General features: G+C 40.7%; 1 protein-coding gene across 3 annotated transcripts in view; it reads right to left on the bottom strand.

Moving 5' to 3' along the window:
- Nucleotides 1-27,289, bottom strand: part of HTR4 (5-hydroxytryptamine receptor 4) — a 182,675-nt gene that overhangs the window by 107,894 nt on the left and 47,492 nt on the right. For all 3 annotated transcript variants that reach the window (XM_063292437.1, XM_063292434.1, XM_063292436.1), the window contains exons 2-3: nt 26,068-26,193; nt 20,863-21,063 (exon numbers count right to left, since the gene is read on the bottom strand). In XM_063292437.1, the coding sequence (XP_063148507.1) occupies nt 20,863-21,063; nt 26,068-26,193 (327 nt within the window). The remainder of the gene's footprint in view (nt 1-20,862; nt 21,064-26,067; nt 26,194-27,289) is intronic.

Raw genomic sequence — 27,289 nt, 5'->3', positions numbered from 1 at the left:
TTAGAAGGTGTGATGAGATCATTAAAATACCAAAAAGTGTGTTAATTTATTTAAAATGTCCCAGGGCTGGAGTCCCCAACACGAGGCCTGGAAATGCCTGCTGGCAGTTCCCTTGATGCCCCCAGGGCTTTTGCCTACTTGACCTTTCACATCAGAGAGAGAGGGAAGGAGGGAGAATTGCATGCTGCAAAGCAATACATGAACTTCCAGGATTACTTTTATTTCTTTCAACGGTTCCCAAATGGACTTCATCAACTAGCAGCATCCTCAGGAAAGGGGTATGTGTGAAAGTGATTACAATGTGGTTGCAGCATCATACCACAAGTTCCACCCTCCACTACATATGTTGCAATCTTGCCCACAATTCCAAAGGAGCTTGTGCTGTGATGCTGCTTTTGTCATTCCGATTAAAGTAGCAAAGGCTGTTTCTGTCAGCTTTCTTGGAAAATAAAGCTGTGCAGTACACCCTTTGGAAGTAAGACCCCTCCCCAGGGGGAAAAAACCCACAAAAGTAAGCAGGAGATGAAGGATTGATCTTCAAAGAGGTGTAGCAGGTTGTCATGTTCATCGTTTCAATGTTCTGTATACATCGTAACATTTCGCATGTCACTTTTCTAACCCGTGTTTGCGGGTTGGAAATTTCCAGCCGTGCCAGGCTGTAACCTTCTTACTGCAACTGTGGAATGTATGTTTGGGTTAGTGACTCTGTTCAAGGTTACTTTCTCAGGCCGATGTGGGTAACGGTTGCTAACACCTGGGAGGGGGTGGTTGCTAGGAGGGAGGAAGGGCGGGGCTGGTTTTGAAGCGAGGGTTTTTAGTTTGTATTTGGCGCGCTTTTGCTCATTCTCAGCTTTCTTCGTATTTGCATACTATTCATTCAATAAATTAGTTTTCTCTAGTAATTACTGGTGAGGCTCCTCTTATTGGAATAGGCAACCGTTACATAAAGCTGAGAATCCCAGCTTCCTGCCAGCATCTATCCAGAGATGACATCTGTGAGGAACTCAGGCTGGCGATGGAACAACTCGACCCACGGAGAGGTGGCTAACAGAGACACGGCAGCAAGTCGTCCTACCCCGCGGCCCGAGCGATCGCTGAGGGATCAGACTCCTAGAGGGGCAGGAAGCCCAGGAGGATCCAGGATTGGTCTCGGAGGAGGAAGGGGAGGCAACCGGGTGCTGCAGGACTCTCAGAGCTACCGGAGGGTTGCCGGGTGAGCGTCAGCAACAAAGACACAAACCCGAGAGCTGGAGGTCGGAAGCGGAGCGGCCAGACCATGGGCGGTGTCCAAGCGGGCGCACGACTCGGCGCCCTGGAAACACGCTGGCTTCAGCGGCTAAGCAGAGCGCAGGAGGAGGCAGCGGCGGAGGGCGGAGCACACCGTAGCTCGTTCCCTACCCCGTTCGTATCGGAGACAAGAACCACGGCGAAGTGCAGGAGGAGAAAGCAACGGAAGGCAGAGCGCACCAAGGCCCGTCGGCAAACCAGCCCGCCCCTGAACCGGTGTGGATGCAGAGGCCACGAAGATGGGGGAGAGACGGAGGCATCGCCGTGAGGCTCGGGGCAGCACGAGGCGGGGCCGGGTGCTTGTAGGAGCAGCGCGAATTGGCGGCGGCGGCGGCTGCCGTTGCTGGCGAGGGGATATCATGTCAACCCCGCACCTTAGAGTCTCCTTCGGGCAGTATGTCACGACCTCGTTGCAATCCAAAAACGCATCGCAACGGAGGTCATGCCTTTCCAGGGGAGGAAGGAGAGAAGGAACTTCTAATGGCTCTGCAAGGCGCCAAGATCTGGGAATCAGACGGGGCATTCTAACGGCCAACAACCAACTGCCAAACTTAACTCCAATCTCATCCCAGGGTCACCCATCGAGCATTCCGGGGTGACTCAAGGGACAACGGAGGGTGGGAAGGGGGGGGCGGGGACCGCCCCATGTGTATATATAGTCGCCAGGCCTGCTGCATGTTCATTTTCGTCTTTTTTGGTGTTTGCATTCTGTTCCAAATAAATCGAATTTCCTTACCCGTTTTCATACTGCCTATCCTGATAAGCCTGTTCCTTGGTTTTGCATTTTTTAGGGGGGGGGCAATATGTCATGTTCATCATTTCAATGTTCTGTATACATCGTAACGTTTCGCATGTCACTTTTCTAACCCGTGTTTGCGGGTTGGAAATTTCCAGCCGTGCCGGGCTGTAACCTTCTTACTGCAACTGTGGAATGTATGTTTGGGTTAGTGACTCTGTTCAAGGTTACTTTCTCAGGCCGATGTGGGTAACGGTTGCTAACACCTGGGAGGGGGTGGTTGCTAGGAGGGAGGAAGGGCGGGGCTGGTTTTGAAGCGAGGGTTTTTAGTTTGTATTTGGTGCGCTTTTGCTCATTCTCAGCTTTCTTCGTATTTGCATACTATTCATTCAATAAATTAGTTTTCTCTAGTAATTACTGGCGAGGCTCCTCTTATTGGAATAGGCAACCGTTACACAGGTTGCGTTCTGGTAAGCTGATGGTTTGTAATGGGATACATCCCAGTTACAAAGAAAGTAAACTTTATTTAGCCAATTCTATATGGTGAGGAGACCTTTCTTTCTTAGGAATGTGGGTTCCACTATTTACAGTAATTGGAAGGGTGCAGAGAACTTCTTCAGGATTGTCCACAAATCCTTCTAAAAAGAACAGAAGCATTTGGCTATACTCATAGCACACTCATCTTAAAGTAAGACTTCTTGTAGCCAAAAGAAGCTGCATATTATATCCTAGATGTTTATCCCATTAAGTGTTAATTGTCCCCAGGCACAGTAAATATAAAGACATAGTAAATGGGATGAGCAGGAGAGTAGCAATATCCCTTTTCTTTTTGAGATTTCCAGCCATTTTTATTGGAATGTATGTATGTATGTATTTATTATTCAAATTTCTATCACCGCCCATCTCCCCCACACAGGGGGACTCTGGGCGGTTTACAATAAAATTAACCATTTAAAACCATCAACGCATACATTACAAGGCAGATAACTGACATAATAAAAATAAATAAATATAAAATCCAAGTGGCAAAGATTACATCCGGTAGGGAGGACTCTACAGCACCAGCCACCCCAGGAAGAACTATTGTCCTTCCCGTCCCAGGTGAGATTTCTCTGTCTTTATGCAAGAACATGCATTTGATGTATGAAAGTCAAAAGTGGCAATGTGAAGCCCATTAGCAATGTTTCCACATTATTAACCAAATAATGAAGGAGATGAATCCTAAAAGTACAATGATATATGGAGAGATTCCGTTATCGCATCATAAACAGAACATGTGGAGATTCTGAAGATAGTTCCAAAAGCCATTCTGAATATGGAAGTTACAGTAATTCTTCCCTTTTTCAAGAAGATATAGAAAGGTAAGTGGATTTTCCTACTATTTCCTACTATGACCATACCTGCCAGTAGTAGATGATGATACCCATCCACATTGAGGCAATAGATAACACACATGCAGGCATGTACACACACACACACTTTCTACCTGTCAAAGTGCTTAGAATCCAAAGCTTTGTGCCTAATAGCACAGGAGCATATTAAACTACACTTCTTAGGATCATACTAAACTGCACTCGCTTAATCCTTGGGAGAAGAGCAATGACCAATCTCGATAAAATAGTTAAGAGCAGAGACATCACACTGACAACAAAGGCCCGCATAGTTAAAGCAATGGTGTTCCCTGTAGTAACATATGGCTGCGAGAGCTGAACCATAAGATATTAAAGGCAAAACTGAAATACTTTGGCCACATCATGAGAAGACAGGACACCCTGGAGAAGATACTGATGCTAGGGAGAGTGGAGGGCAAAAGGAAGAGGGGCCGACCAAGGGCAAGATGGATGGATGATATTCTAGAGGTGACGGACTTGTCCCTGTGGGAGCTGGGGGTGTTGACGACCGACAGGAAGCTCTGGCGTGGGCTGGTCCATGAAGTCACGAAGAGTCGGAAGCGACTGAATGAATAAAGAACAAAACTGCACTCGTTGAGAGCAAAGTAAAAGCGTAGGAGCCACAGCATTCAGTATCAACAAGGACTCCCTCATATAAAGTGTCACCACAACATCAAGTCGGAGTACACTAAGACAGTTCAAGAGAGATAGCTTGGACCACTTAATCTAACAATCACAAGCCCTCATCTGAAAAGAACCCTTATGTTCTTGTTCTGTACAATTTTATGGCTTGGTGGGCCACAATCCTGTAGGCTTGTTTGCTTCTGTGGTATGCTACTCAGAGGAATGGAGCTGGTGAAGATACAACCTATAAGGACTGCTCCAGTTGAGGATGTCAAATAATTATTTTTTTTCACATTTGAAGAGACCCTACTGAACAACATTGGATAATGGCTTTGGGACAATTTTGTATTGAATATTTACATAGCATACAGAGTGCTTTCCTTCAGTTGGCAAAACAGGGAGAAACCATGATTAGGCAGACAGAGAAACAAGGAAATGAAAGGACTGGAAATCCCCCTGGCTTTGAATTCACTGCATCCAAAGTAGCAAAAGGATATATTAATCATTTAGAAATGTTGCTAGTTTAACCACAGTGAGGAAACAATTCAGTCAGATTGTTCAGCTTCATAGGTTTATGAATTTTTGGTCATGTGCAGCTGACAGCATCATGTTAGGTTATGCTAACTAATAAAAGCAAAGGCTACTGCTATAAAAGTGTCATCTTGGAATTTCATATTTGTTGGGGGTTCCCACTTCAATAGGTGTACTTCTCCACAAAAGTACACACATAAGGACACAAATACAGGCTCAAAATATCCTCTACATATTTAGTTATCTAGTAATAATAAAATTCTGTTAATATATTGATTGAAGTTGTAGTACTGCCAAGAAAACGTCGCAAAAGCGGCGTCCCTCCAAAGGGTCAGACATGACTCAATGCTTGCACAGGGGACCTTCCACCTTTCACATTCACTATTTTACTCAGGCAACATATATTTCTTATCATTGCTATAAGAATCTATGAGACAGAGAACTTACAAAAGGGGGTTAATTTTAAGGCCAGCAGCCAAATTCTAGCTTGATGTTTTGCTACAATTAACCTGTAACTGAAATTCCTAAGTTTCAAAAGCAGTTCGTGACATAAAGGTTTAAGGCTTTCTTTTCTATTCTCAAAAAGAAAGAGAGAGAGAGAATTCTACTGTCTGTACAAGCCACATTAAGCCTTCAGATTTCTAACAAATAATATTGGAAACTGTTTAATGAATTCCATGAAATACCTGGGACAAAATGCATTCATCCTCCAAGGCCAAGGAGTGAACTCAGTTTGAAGGGATTTTTGCATAACTATCTTCTAAATGGAGAGAATAAAAGGACATACTTTGTAACCCACTTATACTGAAATACTATGCACATTCATGAACCTTAATGTTAACTATATGTGACTAACTACAACAACATGATGGCTTCAATGTTTGGCACCAAAGGTTGGGCGATTTCCAAATTAGACATGTACTTGTTCTGTCTACATGTCCCAATTCTAAAAAATGTAAAGTTCTAAGCAAAACTATTCCCATGTTTTGATTTCCCTTGGGGAAGAACTCCACTGGCTTTTCATGATACTGTTGAAGTTCAGAACAGGTGTGAGATATGCACCCTTCCTAGGCAGCAATCCACTACCTCCTCTAACAAATCCTTGGTGATAAAGATTCTGCAATCTCTCCACCTAAAAATGCATAGACATGCATTAGCTTGCAAACATAAGCTTCTGCCTCTATCATTTATCTGTGGAAGGGGAAATTGCCATCTCCAAATGTCAAAAGCTTACCCAGGTATCAGGAATTCCTCTTAAAACTGACTGACCTTTATGGATGATTAAACAGCAGTTCATCTAACCAAAGTGTCATGTTCCCCGTTGCAAGGCATATGTGCATCACAACGGGGAGCATGCACATTAGGTAAGAGGAAGGGATAAGCATAATCCCTAAATCACCCAAGCACCCATAATCCAGAAGGGAACCCCCAACACAATAGATAAGCCCTTCAGACCAAGCTTAGCACCCATCAAAAGGCAAGGGGAATGCCTTCCCATGTCCCCCGGGGATGCGTTCACATCTCCCTCAGGCACGCATATCCACAGAGTAATGCCCAACATAATGGGAGCATACATCAGGCAGTAATTAACGCATATCAGAAGATCGGGGAAACACCTTCAGAGGACACACCCGGTCTGGACGGAGACAGGGAGACAAAGGAGAGCGCCGGGATCGCCCATCAGCTGACGCATCGAGGTCTCAAGCACCCATCCGGTCCTGGCCCGAGGGTGGAGAAGCACGACGTCCGCCAGCAAAGTATAAACAGGGCACCCTGTCACCACCTAAGGATTCCCGTCTTTCTCTTTGCACGCACACCGTTCAAATAAAACCAGAAATCCTTAGACCGTCTAAGTGAGTCTGAGTCTTATTCTGAGCGTGGCTGCCCTGACACAAAGGAATTGTGTTGGGCAGCTACAGGACTACAAAAGATTGGACTCCATATACTTTGGCTTGTGGAATTCAAAGGGAGCCACCAGGAACTGAGCTGTGTTGGATCCTGAAAATATTAGACTTTGTCGGAAGAATGTTAAAACTGGCCTTTGATAGGTAAGATTGAAATAAACCAGACTGAGGAACAGATGTGTATTTTGGAATAGTGATTTCTAGCCTGCCATATCAACCTATATGAGGAAAATATTCCAGTCCTAAATATTGTGGCAATAATTTCCACATATTGAATTAAGAGCTAGGGGTCAGCAGCAAGCTGGCCAAGTTTGCTGATGCCATCAGAGAGGTACAGTGCAAAACAAGTTTGTAAAGATCTTTCTAATGAGTAAATAGGTGATAAAATATCTAGCATGGTCAAACAGGAACTCACTGAAACAACATTTCTAACTTGACATATGGTGAAAGGTGTGAAAGGTCCCCTGTGCAAGTGCCGAGTCATGTCTGACCCTTTGGGGGGGCACTGCTTTCACATCATTTTCTTAGCTATAGCGGGGTGGTTTGCCATTGCCTTCCCCAGTCGTCACCTTCCCCAGCAAACTGGGTACTCATTTTAGCGACCTTGGAAGGATGGAAGGCTGAGTGGACCTGAGCCGGCTACCTGAGAATCCAGCTTCCACTGGGATCGAACTCGGGTCGTGGGGAAAGTTTCAGTTGCAATACTGCTGCCTACCCCTCTGTCCCACATGAGGCTGTGAACTTGACATATACAGAGATGTAATCTGAGCTGGTGGTAACTGATTATGAAATAGATCTTGACAATGTAGTGCATAATAACACTCCTGGCAAAGCAGGATCTAAGCCAAGCTAGCACTACTCCCAAGTGTCTTGGAACAGCTGAAATGGTCATAGTTGAGAAAGGAATTATTTCCCTGAAAGCCCTGCCCCAGGAAGCCATGTTTTCAGTAAAGAAAAAACATGGCCTATCTACAGTAGGCCAAGAGAGCAAGCATTCCCCAGTAGGCTGGGCACATATTTGTGTGTAATGCAGAGCAGAATAGCAGCTGGTTGCAGCTCTCTGGCAGGAGCTGGGAGATAATGGATTAGAGCTGGTTGGCTGAATGAAACAGCAAAATTGGAGTACTCCTTCTGCAAGGGGAAAGCCAGCCAGATGGAGAGAGAAGTGCACACACCTTGCTTGCCAGCTGCTGCCACACAGAGCCTATGTACCCAAAGGTTACTTTGGGGAAGCCCAGCTGTGAGGTTTGAGTCTGACCTTGACTCTGAAAATGAAACTTATCTTGAACCAGAAGGGAAAAATGAAAATTATTGGGAAAGAGCTGGGGAAATAGAAACTAGTAGTGACTCAGCAGAGTGGGAGAATTTGGAAATGCCGATTGGGCAGAATCCGGAGGGAGGTTTGAACAATCCTCCAATTAGTGCATGAGAAAGGAGAGCGGAGAAGTGCATGAAGCAAAAGGCAGCCTGATTGGCTACAGAGGAGAAACAGCGCGAAAAGGATCGCATAAAATGGCACCAGCGCCAGGAGCAAACTGCCGGAGACATCTGTTCTACTGTGCCAACAGCTTCGACAGGAGAATCCTCACCAGGAAACAGAGCCTTGCCTGTAGCCAACACGGAATCAGTGCCAGCTCTTTCTACCGATGCAGACCTACCTCCTTCACACCCTGATCCAGCCAAGTCCAGTCTTGCTTCCAGTTCCAAGCCTTGTCTTGTTGATCCAGCTGAGTCCAGTCTTGCATTCAGTTCGGAATCTCATCTTGCTGATCCAGCCAAGCCCAGTCTTGCTTCCAGTTCCAAGCCTGGTCTTGCTGCTCTAGTCACACCCAATCTCACTTCCAGTTCCAAGCCTTGTCTTGCTGATCCAGCCAAGTCCAGCCTTGCCTCCAGATCCAAGCCTGGTCTTGTCACTCCAGGAGAGTCTTGCCTAGCCTCTGTCACCAAGCCTAGCTTTGTCTCCATGCCACGTCCTGCAATCAAACCTCAAGCTACCTCCTTGCCACACACTCTAGCCACACCCAGTCTTGCTGATTCATTGAGAGAGTTAGCCGAGTTCTGTCTTGCTGTGTTGCACAATCTCCTGCTACTCTTGATCTGGCAGTCTTGCCCTGTGTTTCTCCATTGCCTGGGTGGATTTGATTGAATTATATTGCTTATTAATGAGGACTATTTTCTGTTGTAAGTAGTTGGTTGTTAATAAAGAACTTCCTTTTATAATTCTGCCTGGCTGTCTCATAGTCCGAACAAGACACCAGCTTGGAATTTAGATGTGGGAGAGTTTACAGCTAAGAGATGGGATGGATGAATGTGACGAAGGCTAAGACATCTCCTTGATGTCTCTCAGGGTTACTCTCCTATTTACCTCCAATAAATAAGGGGTCTTGCTTATTCAAAAGAGTGTTTTACTTCACAGCTGAAATTCAACTCTATTCTTATTCTAAACAGTATTTTATTTCCAAAATCTATTTAAGTGTTGAAGGCTTTCTTTATCCCAAGTTGTATTATTTAGATATGTTTCTTGGTTTGGGCATTGAGGAAATTGCTCCCAGAGTAGGATACTCAGTTACTAATGTTTTGCTTGGTTGGATCTATTTCTTTAGGGCTTAAGAGACAAAATACATGCTTGAGGGAAGAGCAAAAATCAGTGAGTGTAACTTTGCCCATCATATATTGCATAACGTGTCTAAATCATGACCCTATTACTGATCCTGACATGTTGGTAGGTATGAGCTAAGAAAATCTAATCACTAATACATATAAATGTTTTGCCAAAGGGTTCTACTAAAGAATTTTGGAAAGATGCCAGTGACAAGAGCAGAATTAATTACTGTTTTTCATAGATTTAAAAACAGTTCAGTAAAACACTGTTGAACTGAGCAGAACTGAGATGTTTCAAAAGCGACTTACTGCATTTCTTGTCCCAATTACAAGGATTCATTTATCCCCCTCAGTCTCAATCCTGTTCCTTTCACTTCCTTTTAGCAGCAACTCTGCTTCATTACATGTGAAAAACCAAAATACCTTAGAAAGAGAAATAGAGTTCATTTGTAGCTAGGGACTGAGAATTAATTAACTCCAACTTTTATCTGCTTTAATTCCAGCTTCTCAAAAGCCTCTTGGTTTGTTTTCAACTATACAAGAATTCAGCAGGCTTGTCTGGAATGGAACCCACATTAGAGACTCTGGAGTCCTTGGTGCTCTCTGAGCCTGGTTGTTTTCTTGCAGACCTTTCATTGCCAGACTAGGCAACATCTTCAGTGTGAGGAGGGAGTGGGCCTTGCTCTCAGTTTACATACTATGGCTTGCCCTGCTTGTGTTGGTGGGGGTGTTGTTCTCTCCTTGGGAGTTCTTTGATTGGGCTGTTGTTTGCTGCTTGGTTGATTGCCTGAGTTGATAGTTCCTTGATTAGGGTGTATTGTGCTGTTTGATGGTTCATCTGGTGTTAATCCTAGTGTTGATTTTTGCATATCTGGGTGTTGATTGCTGGCAAGGGAGTATAAAAAAAAAAGCCACAAACACAAGCAGGGCAAGCCACTGTATATAAACTGAGAGCAAGGCCCACTCCCTCCTCGCACTGAAGATGTTGCCTAGTCTGGCAATGAAACATCTGCAAGAAAACAACAAGGCTCAGAGAGTACCAAGGACTCCACAGTTCATCTGTGAGCTACAAATATTCGCTTTGATTAGAGACTCTGTAAAGGTATTTACAAAGACTACTTGATTTTAAAAAGAATCTCAGTCTTACAATTCCATCTACTGTATTTCTAATTTGACAACTAATTTCTTGTAAGAAATGTCTACTCCACTTCTCAGTATTTAGAATTCCTTCAAAATATTACTATCAGGGCTCAGTTAGTGGCTGGAAGATTCCGACCTAACATGAGGGACTTATGTGCATTATTATTATTTAGTAAATTTACATGCTGTCCGACTCCCATTGTTTCAGTACATGGGAAAGCAGGAATGTAGAATATATAAGCTATTGCCACCATGAGGCAAGGGAGTATAAAAAAAAAAAAGCCACAAACACAAGCAGGGCAAGCCACTGTATATAAACTGAGAGCAAGGCCCACTCCCTCCTCGCACTGAAGATGTTGCCTAGTCTGGCAATGAAACGTCTGCAAGAAAACAACAAGGCTCAGAGAGCACCAAGGACTCCACAGTTCAGGAAATCAAATATCTTTTTTTGAGAAGGCAGCACTGTATGAAGGATTTGAGATCTGGCCAGGAATAAATTCTTAACTTTCATTCTTCTTATTCAGAAACTGTTGGATATTTTATCTGATATTTTATCTGTTTTCTGGAATACAATGGAAACCCAACAACAAAAGGAATGTTATTCCATTGTATGAGGCATGGCACACCACCCAGAGCTGGGCACAGGCCCCCATGGTCATGACTCACACTTGCTGATTCAGCAGGAGTCTAAAGTCCGGTAGGACAGCCAAGCACAAATATCTCCTTTAGGGGGAAATGTAATTTTCTCCAGAGTAACTGTCAGGAGTAATGCTGTCAGGTTGTTCAGATACTTATGGATAAGTAACAGCTGTATCGTGGTAGGGTTTAATCTCAATTTGTTTTGCCCCATTCAGATTTTAACAACCTCAAGGCACTGGTTTAAGATTTCTATAGCATCTCAACAGCAGCCCAATGTACCAGTATACAACATGGTATCATCAGCATATTGATAACATCTCACCCCAAACCAATGCATGACCTCTCCCAAAGGTTTCATGTAAATGTTAAGTAACACAGGAGAAAGCCTCAAACCCTGAGTATCCCACATTGGAGTATCCATAGACTTGAATGTCCCCCCCCCCCAACTATCAGTTGGACCTGCCCACTCAGATAGAGGAACAGAACTATCATAATATGGTGTCCCCAACTTCAAACTCTTGCAGGTGGCCCAGAAGGACACCATGGTCAATGGCATGAAACATCTCTGGGAAGTCTAATAAGACCTAGAGGCATGCACTTTTCCCATCTATATCTTGACAAAGATTATTCACCAAAGTGACCAATGCTGTTTCTGTATCTTGATGGGCCTGAACCCTAACCAGAAAGGATCCAAATAGGCATTTGAAGATCTCTTCCTTGATCACAGATGGATCATGGAGGAGCTAGAGAGATTTGATTTGATTTGATCTGATTTTAATCCCGCCTTTATTATCTTTTTTTGTTGTTGTTTATTCGTTTAGTCGCTTCCGACTCTTCGTGACTTCATGGACCAGCCCACGCCAGAGCTTTCTGTCGGTCGTCAACACCCCCAGCTCCCCCAGGGATGAGTCTGTCACCTCTAGAATATCATCCATCCACCTTGCCCTTGGTCGGCACCTCTTCCTTTTGCCCTCCACTCTCCCTAGCATCAGCATCTTCTCCAGGGTGTCCTGTCTTCTCATTATGTGGCCAAAGTATTTCAGTTTTGCCTTTAATATCATTCCCTCAAGTGAGCAGTCTGGCTTTATTTCCTGGAGGATGGACTGGTTTGATCTTCTTGCAGTCCAAGGCACTCTCAGAATATTCCTCCAACACCACAGTTCCAAAGCATCGATCTTCCTTCTCTCAGCCTTCCTTATGGTCCAGCTCTCACAGCCATATGTTACTACTGGGAACACCATTGCTTTAACTATGCGGAACTTTGTTGTCAGTGTGATGTCTCTGCTCTTAACTATTTTATCGAGATTGGTCATTGCTCTTCTCCCAAGGATTAAGCGTCTTCTGATTTCCTGACTGCAGTCAGCATCTGCAGTAATCTTCGCACCTAGAAATACAAAGTCTTTCACTGCTTCTACATTTTCTCCCTCTATTTGCCAGTTATCAATCAAGCTGGTTGCCATAATCTTGGTTTTTTTGAGGTTTAGCTGCAAGCCAGCTTTTGCACTTTCTTCTTTCACCTTCATCATAAGGCTCCTCAGTTCCTCTTCGCTTTCAGCCATCAAAGTGGTATCATCTGCATATCTGAGATTGTTAATGTTTCTTCCAGCGATTTTAACTCCAGCCTTGGATTCCTCAAGCCCAGCATGTCGCATGATGTGTTCCGCATACAAGTTGAATAGGTAGGGTGAGAGTATACAGCCCTGCCGTACTCCTTTCCCAATCTTAAACCAGTCCGTTGTTCCGTGGTCTGTTCTTACTGTTGCTGCTTGGTCATTATACAGATTCTTCAGGAGGCAGACAAGATGACTTGGTATCCCCATACCACAAAGAATTTGCCACAATTTGTTATGATCCACACAGTCAAAGGCTTTAGAATAGTCAATAAAACAGAAATAGATGCTTTTCTGAAACTCCCTGGCTTTTTCCATTATCCATCGGATATTGGCAATTTGGTCCCTAGTTCCTCTGCCTTTTCTAAAGCCAGCTTGTACATCTGGCAATTCTCACTCCATCAATTGCTGAAGTCTACCTTGCAGGATCTTGAGCATTACCTTACTGGCATGTGAAATGAGTGCCACTGTTCAATAGTTTGAACATTCTTTAGTGTTTCCCTTTTTTGGTATGGGGATATAAGTTGATTTTTTCCAATCTGATGGCCATTCCTGTGTTTTCCAAATTTGCTGGCATATAGCATGCATTACCTTGACAGCATCATCTTGCAAGATTTTGAACAGTTCAGCTGGGATGCCGTCATCTCCTGCTGCCTTTTTATTAGCAATGCTTCTTAAGGCCCATTCAACCTCACTCTTCAGGATGTCTGGCTCTAGCTCACTGACCACACTGTCAAAGCTATCCCCGATATTGTTATCCTTCATATACAGGTCTTCCGTATATTCTTGCCACCTTTTCTTGATCTCTTCTTCTTCTGTTAGGTCCTTGCCATCTTTGTTTTTGATCATACCCATTTTGGCCTGGAATTTACCTCCGATGTTTCTAATTTTCTGGAAGAGGTCTCTTGTCCTTCCTATTCTATTGTCTTCTTCCACTTCTGCACATTGCTTGTTTAAAAATAATTCCTTATCTCTTCTGGCCAACCTCTGGAATTTTGCATTTAATTGGGCATATCTCCCCCTATCACTCTTGCCTTTTGCTTTCCTTCTTTCTTGGGCTACTTCTAGTGTCTCAGCAGACAGCCATTTTGCCTTCTTGGTTTTCTCTTTCTTTGGGATGTATTTTGTTGCCGCCTCTTGAACAATGTTGCGGACTTCTGTCCAGAGTTCTTCCGGGACCCTATCTACTACGTCCAGTCCTTAAATCTATTCTTCACCTCCACTGCATATTCCTTAGGAATATTAGTGAGCCCATATCTAGCTGATCTGTGGGTCTTCCCTAATCTTTTTAGTCTGATCCTAAATTGTGCAAGAAGAAGTTCGTGATTGGAACTACAGTCAGCTCCAGGTCTTGTTTTTACCGACTGTATAGATGTCCGCCACCTTTGGCTGCAAAGGATGTAGTCAATCTGGTTTCGGTGTTGTCCATCTGGTGAAGTCCATGTATAAAGCCATCTCTTAGGTTGCTGGAAGAGAGTGTTTGTTATGCACATTGAGTTGTCTTGGCAAAATTCTATCAGCCTATGTCCTGCTTCGTTTTGTTCACCCAGGCCATGCTTACCTGTAATTTCAGGTGTCATTTGACTGCCCACCTTAGCATTCCAGTCTCCCGTGATGAAAATAACATCTCTTTTAGGCGTGTTGTCCAGTAGGTGCTGCAGATCCTCATAGAACTGCTCTACTTCAGCTTCTTCAGCATTTGTGGTTGGGGCGTATATTTGGATCACTGTGATGTTAGTTGGCTTGCCCTGAATTCGAACTGAGATCATTCTATTGTTTTTTGGATTGTATCCAAGCACTGCTTTAGCCACTTTACTATTAATTACGAAGGCTACTCCATTTCTTCTGTGGTCCTCTTGTCCACAATAGTAGATCTGGTGGTCATTTGATGTGAAGTGGCCCATTCCAGTCCATTTCAGTTCACTGATGCCCAAAATGTCTATCTTTAATCTTGACATCTCACCAATAACCACATCCAATTTGCCCTGGCTCATAGATCTTACATTCCAGGTTCCAATGCTGTGTTGATCCTTAGAACATCGGATTCGCCGTTCACCACCAGCACCGTCGGCCGCTAGCCATCCTTTCGGCTTTGAGCTAGCTGCGTCATCATTTCTGGGGCTAGTTGAACTCATCCTCTGTTCCTCCCCAGTAGCATTTTGACCATCTTCCGACCTGGGGGTCTCATCTTCCGATGGTATACCGACATATCTCTGGTTGTACTGATCCATTTAGTTTTCACGGCACGAATACTGGGGTGGATTGCCATTACCTTCCCCAGGGATCGCATTTAGTCTGACCTCTCTGTCATGACCTTCCCATCTTGGGTGGCCCTTCACGGTTTAGCTCATGGCATCATTGAGGTGCTCAAGCTCCAGCACCATGACAAGGTAACGATCCTTTGCTAAAGTTATTATCTTTAGAAATAACTTAAGGCAGCAAACATACCAAATACTCCTTCCTCCTCCTCCTTTCCCCACAACAGCAACCCTGTGAAGTGAGTTGGGCTGAGAGAGACTGGCTGGCCCAGGGTCACCCAGCCGGCTTTCATGCCTAAGGCTGGACTAGAACTCACAGTCTCCTGGTTTTTAACCGAGGACCTTAACCGCTAAGCCAAACTGGCTCTCTTTCAGGTACCTCTGAAACAGTGACAACTCATATACATATTTACTCATAAGAATTCTAAGGCAAAGTACATGTGAAAGAAAAATGGCTCAGTATAGCACAGCTGCATATCTACAGACACAATGTTTGTTTTGGATTTCTACACATTCAAAGAGATATATTACCAGAGGGGGGGAAGAATGTCTCTGCAGAAGGTTGTTGAACCTTACAATCATAAAATGTCAGTCATACAAATATAAGAGCATCTTTATGTAGATCAGAAGAAAGGTCTATTTTTTCTAACATCCTATCTTCCAGAGAGGGGAACTGGATGTCAATAAAATCTTAAACTGATCTTATAATACAGAAGAATGAAACTATTAATGTTCTTTCATGAAATAATACGTAATTCTTCTGTTAGAATTTTCCAGGACTGTGCTATAGAATTGCTTTACATTATTAAGATAATGACAATGCTTCTCAAACATGAGCAACTGTTTCTAAGCTTAGTCGTTATCTCCCTTGCCCTCCCAAATTGCTAAATGAATTTCAGACATTACCAGGGATTAAATAAGCATGCAAGATGGGGTGGAAGGAGAGCAAAAGGCATTTAGATTTTATGAAGAGTCCTCCCAGGTTGTGGAAGGTTCTACTGCAACGCCATCATCTTTCCCATCACAAACATATGATGCAGAATTGAAAATAGCTAGAAAAGTTTCAAAACTAAAGGTTTGAAATTTACTTTGAATTATAACTTAAAAGAGAATTTTTATAAAATGATGTACCATTGGTATTTAACTCCTGATAAGTTGTCAAAAATGTATAACGGGGTAACGAATGTTTGTTGGAATTGTTCTCTTGGTGAAGGAACTTTTTATCATCTTTGGAGGACTTGTGAGAAGGCCAAAAAATTTTGGGATCAAATATGTGTTAATATTCAAAAGATTCTCAAAGTGGATTTATAAAAGAAACCAAAACTGTTTCTCTTGAGATTGATGGAGAAACAGCTTGAGAAACAGCATGGGACTTTGCTTCTATATATGATAACAGCAGCAAGACTTTTATATGCACAAAGATGGAAAGATTCACAAATCCCCACAGTGGAAGAATGGATAATTAAACTAATGCAATTGGCCCAAATGGCTAAGTTAACAGCATTGATAAGAGAAAAGACCATGTCTGGATTTGTCTCTACTTGGCAACCACTTTAGGACTATTTGCTTGTGTCGGAAAAAAACGAAGTTTTGATTTGGGTTTTGATGATTAAATGGTTTGATTTTATAGAAATAATGTTACTAAGTTTAATTAATGGTAAGAGATTATATCTGTATAATATGCATTTATATCTGTATTGGGGAAGGTCGGAAATCACTTTCTTTTTCTGCTTTCTAACTTTGCATTTTTATAGTTTTTCTTTTTTCTTTAGTTCTGTATTCTATCCTGTCTATACGCTATATTTTGTATTTTAACTATACTTTGAAAATCAATGTTCTTTAAAAAAAAAGAAAGAAAGAAAATAGCTAGAAAAGTCTGTTTAGAGATGCCCCAAGTTTCTTAGTCTGAGAGCTCTGCTACTAGCATTGGTCACAAAACACCTCCCAGGATCAAAGTCCAGACTTCATTGTCTCAAGGGAATCCTCTTCCCCTCACTCTTTACTAATCAACCAGGCTGATGAAACAAAGAAAGGCTACATTTCACATTACACAGTGGGAATTCTGATGAGAGAATAATAGGTGTTCCAAAAACAGAATAGAAAGGCTCCAAAATAAAGTAAGGAAATAACACTTGCAAGGGAAAATAGGCAAAGAGCAGCAGGGCTTCTGATAAGCAACTCCTGGGACAGTCCGTGTGACACCCACACGCATCTTGTTCTCATGCAGAATATTTCTGTGAGGTTTAGAACATTGCTAGTAATGAATGGTGCCTTAGATGCCTCCATGAATCAGACTCCTCTGGGCAGAAAAAGCCTGCCTTGCCATCATTTATTGCTTCTTCTTTTTTTGTGGACTTCACATAGAGTTTTGGGACTAAGCTCTTGAATTTTGACAGAGCAAAAATGCAGACAGATCTATTTCCTGCCAAATAAATGTGCAGCTGAAAGAACTGGGCCACATTTTCATTAGTTCTTTTTTCTACAGAGCTGTCCTATAAATGATTTCTATCAACATGTGATTGATATGCAGGAAAACTGACACTCCTAAAGTCTTGTTTATTATTAAAAAGTGTATGCTGCCCTTCAAAACAGTTTTCCCAAGGTAGCTTACAGAAACTAAAAAGCACTAAATATAAAAACAACATGTCAGCAATAAAAGCATAAACATAGACAGCTTGGTTAAAAATGTCATTATGGTATATATTCACTTGATTAATTCAAGTGACTATTCAATTAATATATTCAACGGTTTGGGGCATCCATGGCCAATAAACCTTACTAGTGCCAATCCACAAGGGCAGAAAATACAAGAAGAGACTGGATGCAGAGACTTTGACCTATTACATTGTTCCTTCATTTATTGTCCTATAAAATAGCTCCCAGGAAGCCTAAAATCAGCCATTAGGTCTGTTCCATTGGCTAAGAGCCACAGAAGCTTCTGCCTGGTAAAGAAACCAGCAGGTCAATTCCAGTCAATAGATGCATGAGAACCCAGATGGCCAGCACTGATGAAATGAAGCTCTCTCTAATTTAGGAGGCAAGCCATTAATAAGTTAATCACATAGCTTAATAAAGTAATGACTCCAGCGCTGGTTCTCAGGAGGCTGTTATTCCACATGGACAAATGGACTTGGTGTTTAATATGCAAAGCATCCTTCCTGTGTTTTATACACTGAAATGTAATCACATACATATAATACTATCAGTGTGTCAACAGCAAGGAACATTTACTGAATTAATAAAGGTGTTACCAGTTTAAATCACATACCCAAATATTCAAAGAAAATAGCTAGATACATGGGAAGAATGTGCTTGTTTTATGTGCTTGTCTATAATATTTCAAGAACAATATTATTTCTGTTCTATTGTAATTGGAGGGGAGGGTGCAGCAGTATTTATACATATTATGCTGAATATAAGAATTCTGTTGCAACTCCTATTTTTGTATCCTAGAGATTCTAGCATCATACTTACAAGTCTCATAAAAAATATCAGCTGCTACCATGTACCAAACTGTCATTTATTACTGCCACAGCTGCTTCCTGTCATTGCTGAACAAATTGGCACAATTCCAAAGATCAGCTCATATTTTTGCATTTTCAGGCCAATGAATCTCAAATATTTCATCCAAGATAGCACTTTGTTTCAAAGAATCAGACTATGGGGGTGCAGATGTATCCCTCTCCATCACTACTTTTCATTCTGCAAATCCTCCCCCTCCATGTCTGATTCAGGGAAATGTGATGCAGTGGACCAGGATTGGGACCTTTGAAGACTCTTCCTTGGGAGAAACCTTAGACACCCTCACCAGCAGGGGAAAAATCAGGTTCAAGGGAGCACTGAAAATCAGGAAATATCACATGGCAGAAAAGAATTACATTTGTCCTCTTTTAACTCTGTGTTAATTTTAAATGTACTTTTAAATAAAATGTGTTAGTTGGAAAAGCTGCTACCAGACTCCTCCTGATTTGTTGTCACCATAGATTGATATGGCTCTCCTCCTACAATGTCTTAAATGTACATGAATCTCTTGGGACTTCTTTAACAGGGTTACTTTGCCTCAAATGGATGGTTTTTACGAAAATGATATATTTACCTCTATGGGAACCATCAAATGACAAATCTATTAGTAGAATAGCTCCCTAATGGTAGGAAAGGGATAAGATAGATGATAGATAGATAGATAGATAGATAGATAGATAGATAGATAGATAGATAGATAATCTCAACCATCAAAATCTTCCAGTAATATTTTAGCCATAGTGGAATATTAGAAAATTGGTTCCTTATGCTGAATTTTAGCATTTCTTTTGAGACTGTTTTCAAAATTAGAAGAAACTTGCTAAAAAAAGGGAAGGCCTTTCAAATGAAAGTCAACACCCAAAAGGAACACAAGATAATAGCAGGAAGCATGAAACCCATAACAGAAAGCCTTTGACATACACAGCAGATTAGTCCCATTGGATCAGAAGACCTTCTCAAGCATCCAACTACAGTTCTGGAGGAATTAATCACTGTTTTTTTTCAAACTGGTACTGTGAATTTCAATTACATACAGTAGCTCAGTGCTTAAGATAGATTTGACAATTAGTTAAAATTTGCCTAGGTCAGTGAGGCAGAGAAGGAAGGTAAGGAGATCTTGTTAATAATTTAAGCTTAGCCTTAGAATTGGTCACAAATTTCTAATTCTACTTTGGGGAATGGGGTGGTTACTGTCAGTGACAAGCCTGCAGGCACGCCACACTGTATCTGCACCCCGGTGAAGTATCTAACGCAAATTTCCTGGCACAGTAAAATCATAGAAGCATAGAGTTATAAGGAGCCATTTAAGACTCCTGAGCCTAACCCCAGTTGAGTAATGGATCACTTTTCCATTGTTAATCAAAATTCAGCATTTGTGGTAAGATGAAAGCTTGTATGTCTTCCTTTTCATAAAAATGATTTGTCTGTACTCAGGGCTATTGTGCCTATCCCCTTCTCATTTAGCAGCCTTTGGTATGCAAAGAGTGGTTGAAGTTAGTCCTTGGAGAAGGAAACATGCTCTTTGCTGAATGGCTGTTCCTTCTAGTTTGGCTTCCTAGAGCCTGGACTGCCAAGAGAGGTGGAAAAGGGTTTAGGGCCTGTTGGGAACTGATAGGCAGTCTGGATATTCCTGAAGAAAAAATGGGAAATATCTTCTTCTCTTGGCAGTGCTGCCATCACGACTTTTTCCCCTCATTTGGAACTTTTCTGTTTACTGTAGTAATGTGACTTAGTGCAATATGGGAAGAATACTGATAGGCACACAGAATACAGCAGTGTTCCTCAACCTTGGCCACTTGAAGACATAAGGACTTCAACTCCCAGAATTCCCCAGCCAGCATGGGGAATTGAAACATGGGGAGTTGAAGTCCATACATCTTCAGGTGGCCAAGGCTGAGAAACACTGGTATACAGTATAATGTTTAGAAGGTCATCTGAAATTTGCCTTTATTGCAGTCAGTGACTAATAAAGTCAATGACCTAAAAAGCACAATCTTTTTAGATAGTTATAAAATCCTAAAATTAAGACAATATTTTTCTGCATTAAGCAATGGCGGCTCTATGAAGTTTGTAGGAGGAGAGCTACAGCTCATGAAAGCTTATGTTTTTAATAAAATTTGCTAGTTGGAAAAGGTGCTACCTGACTGAGTCCATTGCGGGCAAAGCTGGTATCTCGTGATATTACTTGTAATAAACAAGAGCAAATATTTTGGCCTTTTCCATGTTTTGAAGATCAGGAAGTTTTAAGAGGCCAAAAAGGAAATACATACATAAAACCCTAGGAAAAATCAGTATGATGTTTCGAGGTTTGAGGATTTTAAGGGTATACCGGGTACCTTGAGCAATGATGCAATGATTAATACTCTCAAGCTTTCCCCAAAAGCAAAAAAGGAAAACAAAATTCCCCCCAGCCAATTGTGGAGCATCCAGCTCACAGCTTTCACTCCTTATGCAGAATTAACACCTACTAAGGAAGACAGGTAGAGCTGATTCTTAGCAAAGAATAAGCACTGCATATAGAACAGTTCTCTATAGCCTTCTCTTAAATTTGCTTTTCACTGGAATGTATGGATTGTAACAAACAAACAAAAAATAGAATACACATTTCTTTGCTCCTACCTGTCTAATGAGATACAGCACAGATGAAGAATTGAGGCAGTGGTGAGGAGGACATCAAGGGAGGTGCGAACCAAACAGAACATCCTTCCATAAATCCAGTTATCCTGAACCAGCTCAATAGCTCCAAATGGCATCACCAAAACAGATACTAGCAAGTCAGCAAAGGCGAGAGAGACTATGAAATAATTGGTCTTGATTTTCCTGTAAAATGAGATACACAAGTGTTGATTCACAAGCATTAGGCAATAGTTAGCAGGATTTCTTTCTGAATTTAAAAATGTCCACTCAGTTACTGTATTATTTCTGTATTAATCAAATGCCTGTTTTGAGAATATATGGTCCTATGGCCAATATTTGTTTATTTAGAGAAGTTGCTCCAAAAGGAATCCATTCTCCTGCGTGTGAAAATTATCTAATTTGTTGATACACATATTACCTTAATCATCCTTATAGAACTGATTTCTGTTTTAGTAGTTTTTCAATTTTAACCAGCTCATTTTAGGCGCGCTTTCCATTTTTAAAACAATTTTCATTAGCAACCATGGTCAGCAAATACATTACGTAAAGCTATAATTTATCCATTAAAATGATGTATTTTTAATTAACAATATTCTGATAGTAACTTGATTTCATACATTTTGGAACACCCTATTTTATCTGATTTAAAAAACAACAACACATTTATGAATACAGCATTTTCTAAAATGGAGGCATAAAACTTCCACTATTTTCTGGTTCCGAATGTGGTCATCATTCATGTGTGAGAAAGTTTTCATTTCAGTATTTGCCAAGAATTACAATCAATATATTACAGGTTCTTTAGGATGTATATATTTAAGCTGCAGTAACTATTTCAAGATAAAGTGAAGTGTGCAGACTTGGAAACTTTAGCTGGGATCAAAAGATGTGTGTATTCATGCCAAGAAGAGAATATCTCAACAAAGAACCTTGTTTGTTGTGTCTCTGCACTGTCACAATTACGAATTGAAAAACTGTTTGTTTTGCAGTGTGAACTGCTAGAAACAAACAAAAAAACCTAAGAGTTTCTCCTGGGTTCCCTTGCCAATGAAGCATTTCACTTTTGAAATATGTAGTAAAGCTTTTCTTCTGCATCAGTACACAATGGACTACTCATTTCTTTATTATAATATTAACCGCTGCCTTGGAGGCTTGGAATGTTAGACTATACTACACACAAAAAAGAAGAAAATCTGATACAAGTTCTTTCTTCCACAGCAGCTATGTAATTCTGTTCTAAGAGCACTATTTGCTTTGAATGTAACTGTCCAAGAAAGAAAAGATTATTAAGTTGCCAAACGAATTAAATAAAAATGCTACACATAAATAACATATCTACATAGAAATACGTGTTTGGGGTTAAATTTCCTTGTGTCTCTGCATGTGTAAAAAGTAAAAAGAGATATCCTCATTCAATCTGTACTTGTCTGAAGAAAGGTCATCATGTTTTACAATTTATTCTATATTGCTGATCGATATTGCTGATTCATATTTTAAAATGCTTTGCACACTGGTTATATATTAAATAGCTTTAATAAACAACATGTTCGTCAAATACTTGAGATCAAAAACAGCAAGCAAAGATTGCACAATTTATTCAAGTGAAACAAATCTCCTTTTTGCTGTGAAGATCTGTGGGGCAGAACAGAAGCAAAATAAAAATAAAAACAAAAACTGAACACATATATTACTGATAAATAACAGATACAATTATCTATTATAATGCTTTAATTATCTAGCTTGGAAACAAGGTTTGAAAAAAAATGAAAATCTGTGTTTCAACAAACAGTAATGGTTGGTTTTCAAGTTTTTGTACTTTTTTAAAAATTAAGATATCTTTCTGACTGGTTAACCCTTTCTAAAATGCTGATTGTATCTGAAATATTTAAAGTTCTGGGAACTATCACAAAACACCTATTTCCTGGAAGGCATCAATGAGACCCTAGTTTCTCTCTAAATTATTTTTAAATAAAAGTATCTAAACAGAGATGAGCACCGCCCCCTAGAGTCAGACACAACTGGGCAGGGGAAATGTTTACCTTTACCTTTATCTAAAACATAATCAAATTAAATGGGACACAGAGCCTGGTGAGTACCAAGGCAAGTGTTGCTCAGAGCAGTGACGTCCATGGATGTTAAAGACCCAGGAAGTACACTTTTCCAGTTGCTTTATTTTCCCTGTTTTTAAAGTCTGAAATCTACCCTGAATGTATTCAGTACATTCATCTTTTCCTTGGATAATTTATCTACATCTTTAAAACCTTCATAGCTCTCTCCTAAGTCTGTATAGTCTGGAAAAATCCTTATACAGATAGTAGAGCTCAAAGTGAACACTCTAATCCAGATGAGATCATAGAATCTTTACTTCACCTTTAGAATAGTATTACACCACTGTACAGTACATTCAGGGTTTTGTTCTGCAAATCGATGTTCATTCATTCATCAGTCACTTTCCCCCTCTTTTACAGTTATTAAGCAGGAAAGAAAGAAAGAAAGAAAGAAAGAAAGAAAGAAAGAAAGAAAGAAAGGAAGGAAGGAAGGAAGGAAGGAAGGAAGGAAGGAAGGAAGGAAGGAAGGAAGGAAGGAAGGAAGGAAGGAAGGAAGGAAGGAGTCCAAAATGGAAACTCTGTAATTAGTGAATTACCACTAACCCATATCTTGTCAATCCACCAATAAAATGGTAAGAATGATTAAAAATGAAGATATGTTTCAGTGCAATTCCATAAGCCTTTCTTATTTTGACATTCTATGAATTATGTTTAACAATGTTAGTAAGTTCTAGAAATACTGCCTCTCTGGAGAAGGAGGCCAAGAGATCACCCACTTGCACTCTGAACAGCTGCTTCTCACAAGAAGACTGCAGGATTGCGGTCAACTCATGAGTCGAAGTGCTGGGAGCCACAGAAAAGACATCAAGCTCAGATCCGCAGCAGATCCTGTAAGGATACTGGGTTTGCTAAAACCTCACTTTCTTAAGCACGTTAGAATGAAAATAACTTCAAAGCTAAAAGAGATCTTTCGAACAGCAGTTTTAAAAAAACCCTTCTGGTGAATGACATTTAATTCTGGGTTAAAGAAAAGAGTAAAACAACAATTTAAAGAATTTAAGGTCAATGGCAAAAAGCTTAACAAGAATTTAACCTAAGGAAGTTTAAAACTGATTAAGGGGCCAGTTAAATTTGAAATATTAGGATTTTTAATAAAGTGCCTTTAAAATAATTAAATAAATAGAATAATACCTTTGTGGGAATGCAGACTGTTTAGAGAGTTCTAGTGGAAAGACAATTGGTGGACTTTGCAAAACAAAGAGATAAAAGGAATCTGAGACAAATCATGTGACCACTGAATTACGAAGTGCCAGAATGGAGGGAGGGAAGAAAGATAGAAAGAAAGGGAGGGAGGGAGGGATAGGGGGAAGGGGAAATCTTCCTTTTACTTTTATTTTTGTACCTGATGAAATGGCTGTTATTAGAAAAGTAATGAAACCTATAGAAATAACAAAAAAGAAAAAATCACATTTGAGACATTTCCAAAGGTTTTTGAGGAATTGGGAAAGAATGTTATAGCTACCATAACAGCATCAGTAACTGCCTACATGAATGCATCATTTAAAAGAGAACTGAAAGAGGAAATAAAAGTAGAGACAAAAATAATCTTGAAGAATGTACAGGACAACTGAATGGAGAAGTAATTCAAAGTGAAGTCAAGATGGAAATTCTGAAAAACAAAACAGATATAACAAACTGAGGAAAGAGACAAACATTAAGTCAAAAGATGGAAAATGATGTGAACAATGGATTACTATTGGATTTACAAGAGAAAGGAGGATTTACAGAACAACTTGGTGAAAATAGTAAGGAGACAGCTGCTGAAGCCTCAAAAAATTTTTTAGGATGGGCAAAAGAAGATATGGATGGAGAATACCCACACTGGAGAATAATATTTCAATGTCAAGTTAAAGATTAACAATGTCAGAATACTACATAAGAGCAGAAAATATAAAATTGACTTGTTTGATCAGGGGTAAAGTGTCAGGCTCTGCCTGAGACCCAATAAAAACACAGACGCTAGAGTAGACTTTAGGTTCTGGTTTTATTTGGGAATAGAATGCATGCCCTTAGAAAGCTGAGAGTGAGGGGAGCACGTCAGAACAGGATTTAAATAGCCCGCGCCGGTCAGCGCTCCACCCCACCTTATTCCAGGTGCGTCCCACAAGCCCCACCGGTTTCGTCCTCGATAGGTGAGGGGTCGTGCAGCCCCCTCCTGTGCTCTGGGCATTGCCTCGATCGCCTTCCTGACCGGTGATGGTTCTTTGCCGGGCGATCAGGCTCTTAATCTTTTTGACAGCTCGGGCACGCCTCTCCGTTTGTCTTGTCAATTACCTCTTTGCAACTTTGTATCCTTATCTTCCGCGCCGCCGGCCTGGGTTGATACTTTGTTTCCAGCACCTGTTGCTCCCTTTTGTTTCATGCCTTTTGCCTTAATCCGTCAGGGACCCATTACCCTGTATTGTCATGCGAGCCATTGCGATGTCACAAGCATCGCAACGGTGGTCATGACATAGGTAATAAGTACTTTTATAAAATACTGGAAACCCTTTATGGGCTTTTTGCTGAAACTAGACAGAACTGTCACTGATTTTTGGATTTGCGGATTGAAATGGGTTGGGATATAGGAAGAAGTGGTATATATATAATTTCAAAGGGGGAGGAGAGATATCAAGTTTGCTGGTACCTGCTGCAAAGAAGATCAGAAGTCACTTCTTTAATATATATATATATATATATATATATATATATATAGAGAGAGAGAGAGAGAGAGAGAGAGAGAGACTTTTTTCTTTTTCTTTTCTCTTTTCTTTTCTTTGTATTTCTTTTCCTCCATTTCTCTTTATCTCCTTACTTTTGTATTAGCTTTTATTACTGTTAAAAATCTTCAATAGAAATCATTTAAAAAACAGAAATGTAAATACTAGATATTTACACACCAGTTACATAATTTCAATCTCAAATACACTGTAAGCATCAGAAGTTTGATAGGACACTAACAGTCAGGAATGAGCAGGAAGCAGAAAGAATGTCCTTTATCATATTGTTGATGTTCAGTGTTGTTTGTCATCTTTCTCTTTCATTTTTTGCGAACCTCTCTGAAGCAAAGAGGTTGATGCTAACATATGCATGGACTTACCTCAGTTGCCTGTCCCTGCATACAGCAACCATCACCAGCAGATTCCCCAGGATAGCCATAAGAATAACTGCTGAAATAAAAGTGAGCAGTGTAATCTTCTCTGCCACGCCAAATCCCTCAGTTGAGCTGTAAAATAAAGATACAGATGTGAACCCTTGGGAATATTAATAGGTAGTGCCAGGTTGGTTTGGTTATTCTGAATCTCTGTGCAAAATTTAGTCACCCCACGTGCAGAAACCACACTAAGTTCCAATAGCTCATGGTTGTAAATAAGCATTATAATTTACAGGGAAATGTTATTTATTTATTGGGTAGATTTCTAAGAGTGCCCAGTCACCCAATAAAACTGAGCTGCTTACAGGATTAAAAGTAATAAAAACAAACACTACATGGAAGGTGATCAATCCCAAACACCACACATATTCTGAAGTTCAAAACTTCAGGACCAATTTTTAGGACATTTTTCTTGATTGATTTCCCAACCACTTACTTGGATTTCTATATTCAAAATTGCTTTTCAATTAATTAATTGCCCAGAAACTAAGCTTATATGTCTTGCATTTTATTAGAACAAGTTGCTCAGATATGCAATTCTTTGACCAGAAAAGGTGGAACTGATAACACTTAACTGACAGGTGTTATCTGGGTTGGAAAATTACTGTAAGGTAATTTCCTATTTAGTTTGCACCCAGCACACTCTCAGTCAATACCTACATCAGTCAGAGCAAGCACACAAACTATGAAAAATTCCCCTCCTTTTTTTTTTTCATTTGAACTCATTTCTTGTGGTGCTGGGAAACTAGCTGAGGCTGATATGGGAGATCACAAAAACAAAACAAAACAGTTTGCAACCTATTAAAGGCCATTACCAACATGTTGGACTGGGTCCCAAAACAAACCCATAAAACCAGTCCAATTGTTTCAAACATCAATGCTTTATATGAATTCTCTTCAAAGGGAAACCATATGCAGAGAAATACTGCAGTAAACCAGTTGTGATTACCCTGCCTACACAGGCATTTTCCAGGAATGAGCACTAGCTTAAAATGGGAATATTGGTCACAAAGTTTGGACATTCATGGTAATGGTCACATTACAACAAACTACAAACTTGCATTTAAGAGAAGCGCCACTCCATCCCGTACAGGCTGAACTCCAGTTCTCATCCTGCTCAACAGTTCATAAGTACCTCTGTCTTTTTTGGATTAAGCTTCAATTTTCT

This window comes from Candoia aspera, chromosome 2 (assembly GCF_035149785.1).
Source record: "Candoia aspera isolate rCanAsp1 chromosome 2, rCanAsp1.hap2, whole genome shotgun sequence".
NCBI classification, from domain to species: Eukaryota; Metazoa; Chordata; class Lepidosauria; order Squamata; family Boidae; genus Candoia; species Candoia aspera.
Note: the sequence above shows the minus strand (reverse complement) of the source record. Positions and strands in the feature narration are given on the sequence as shown.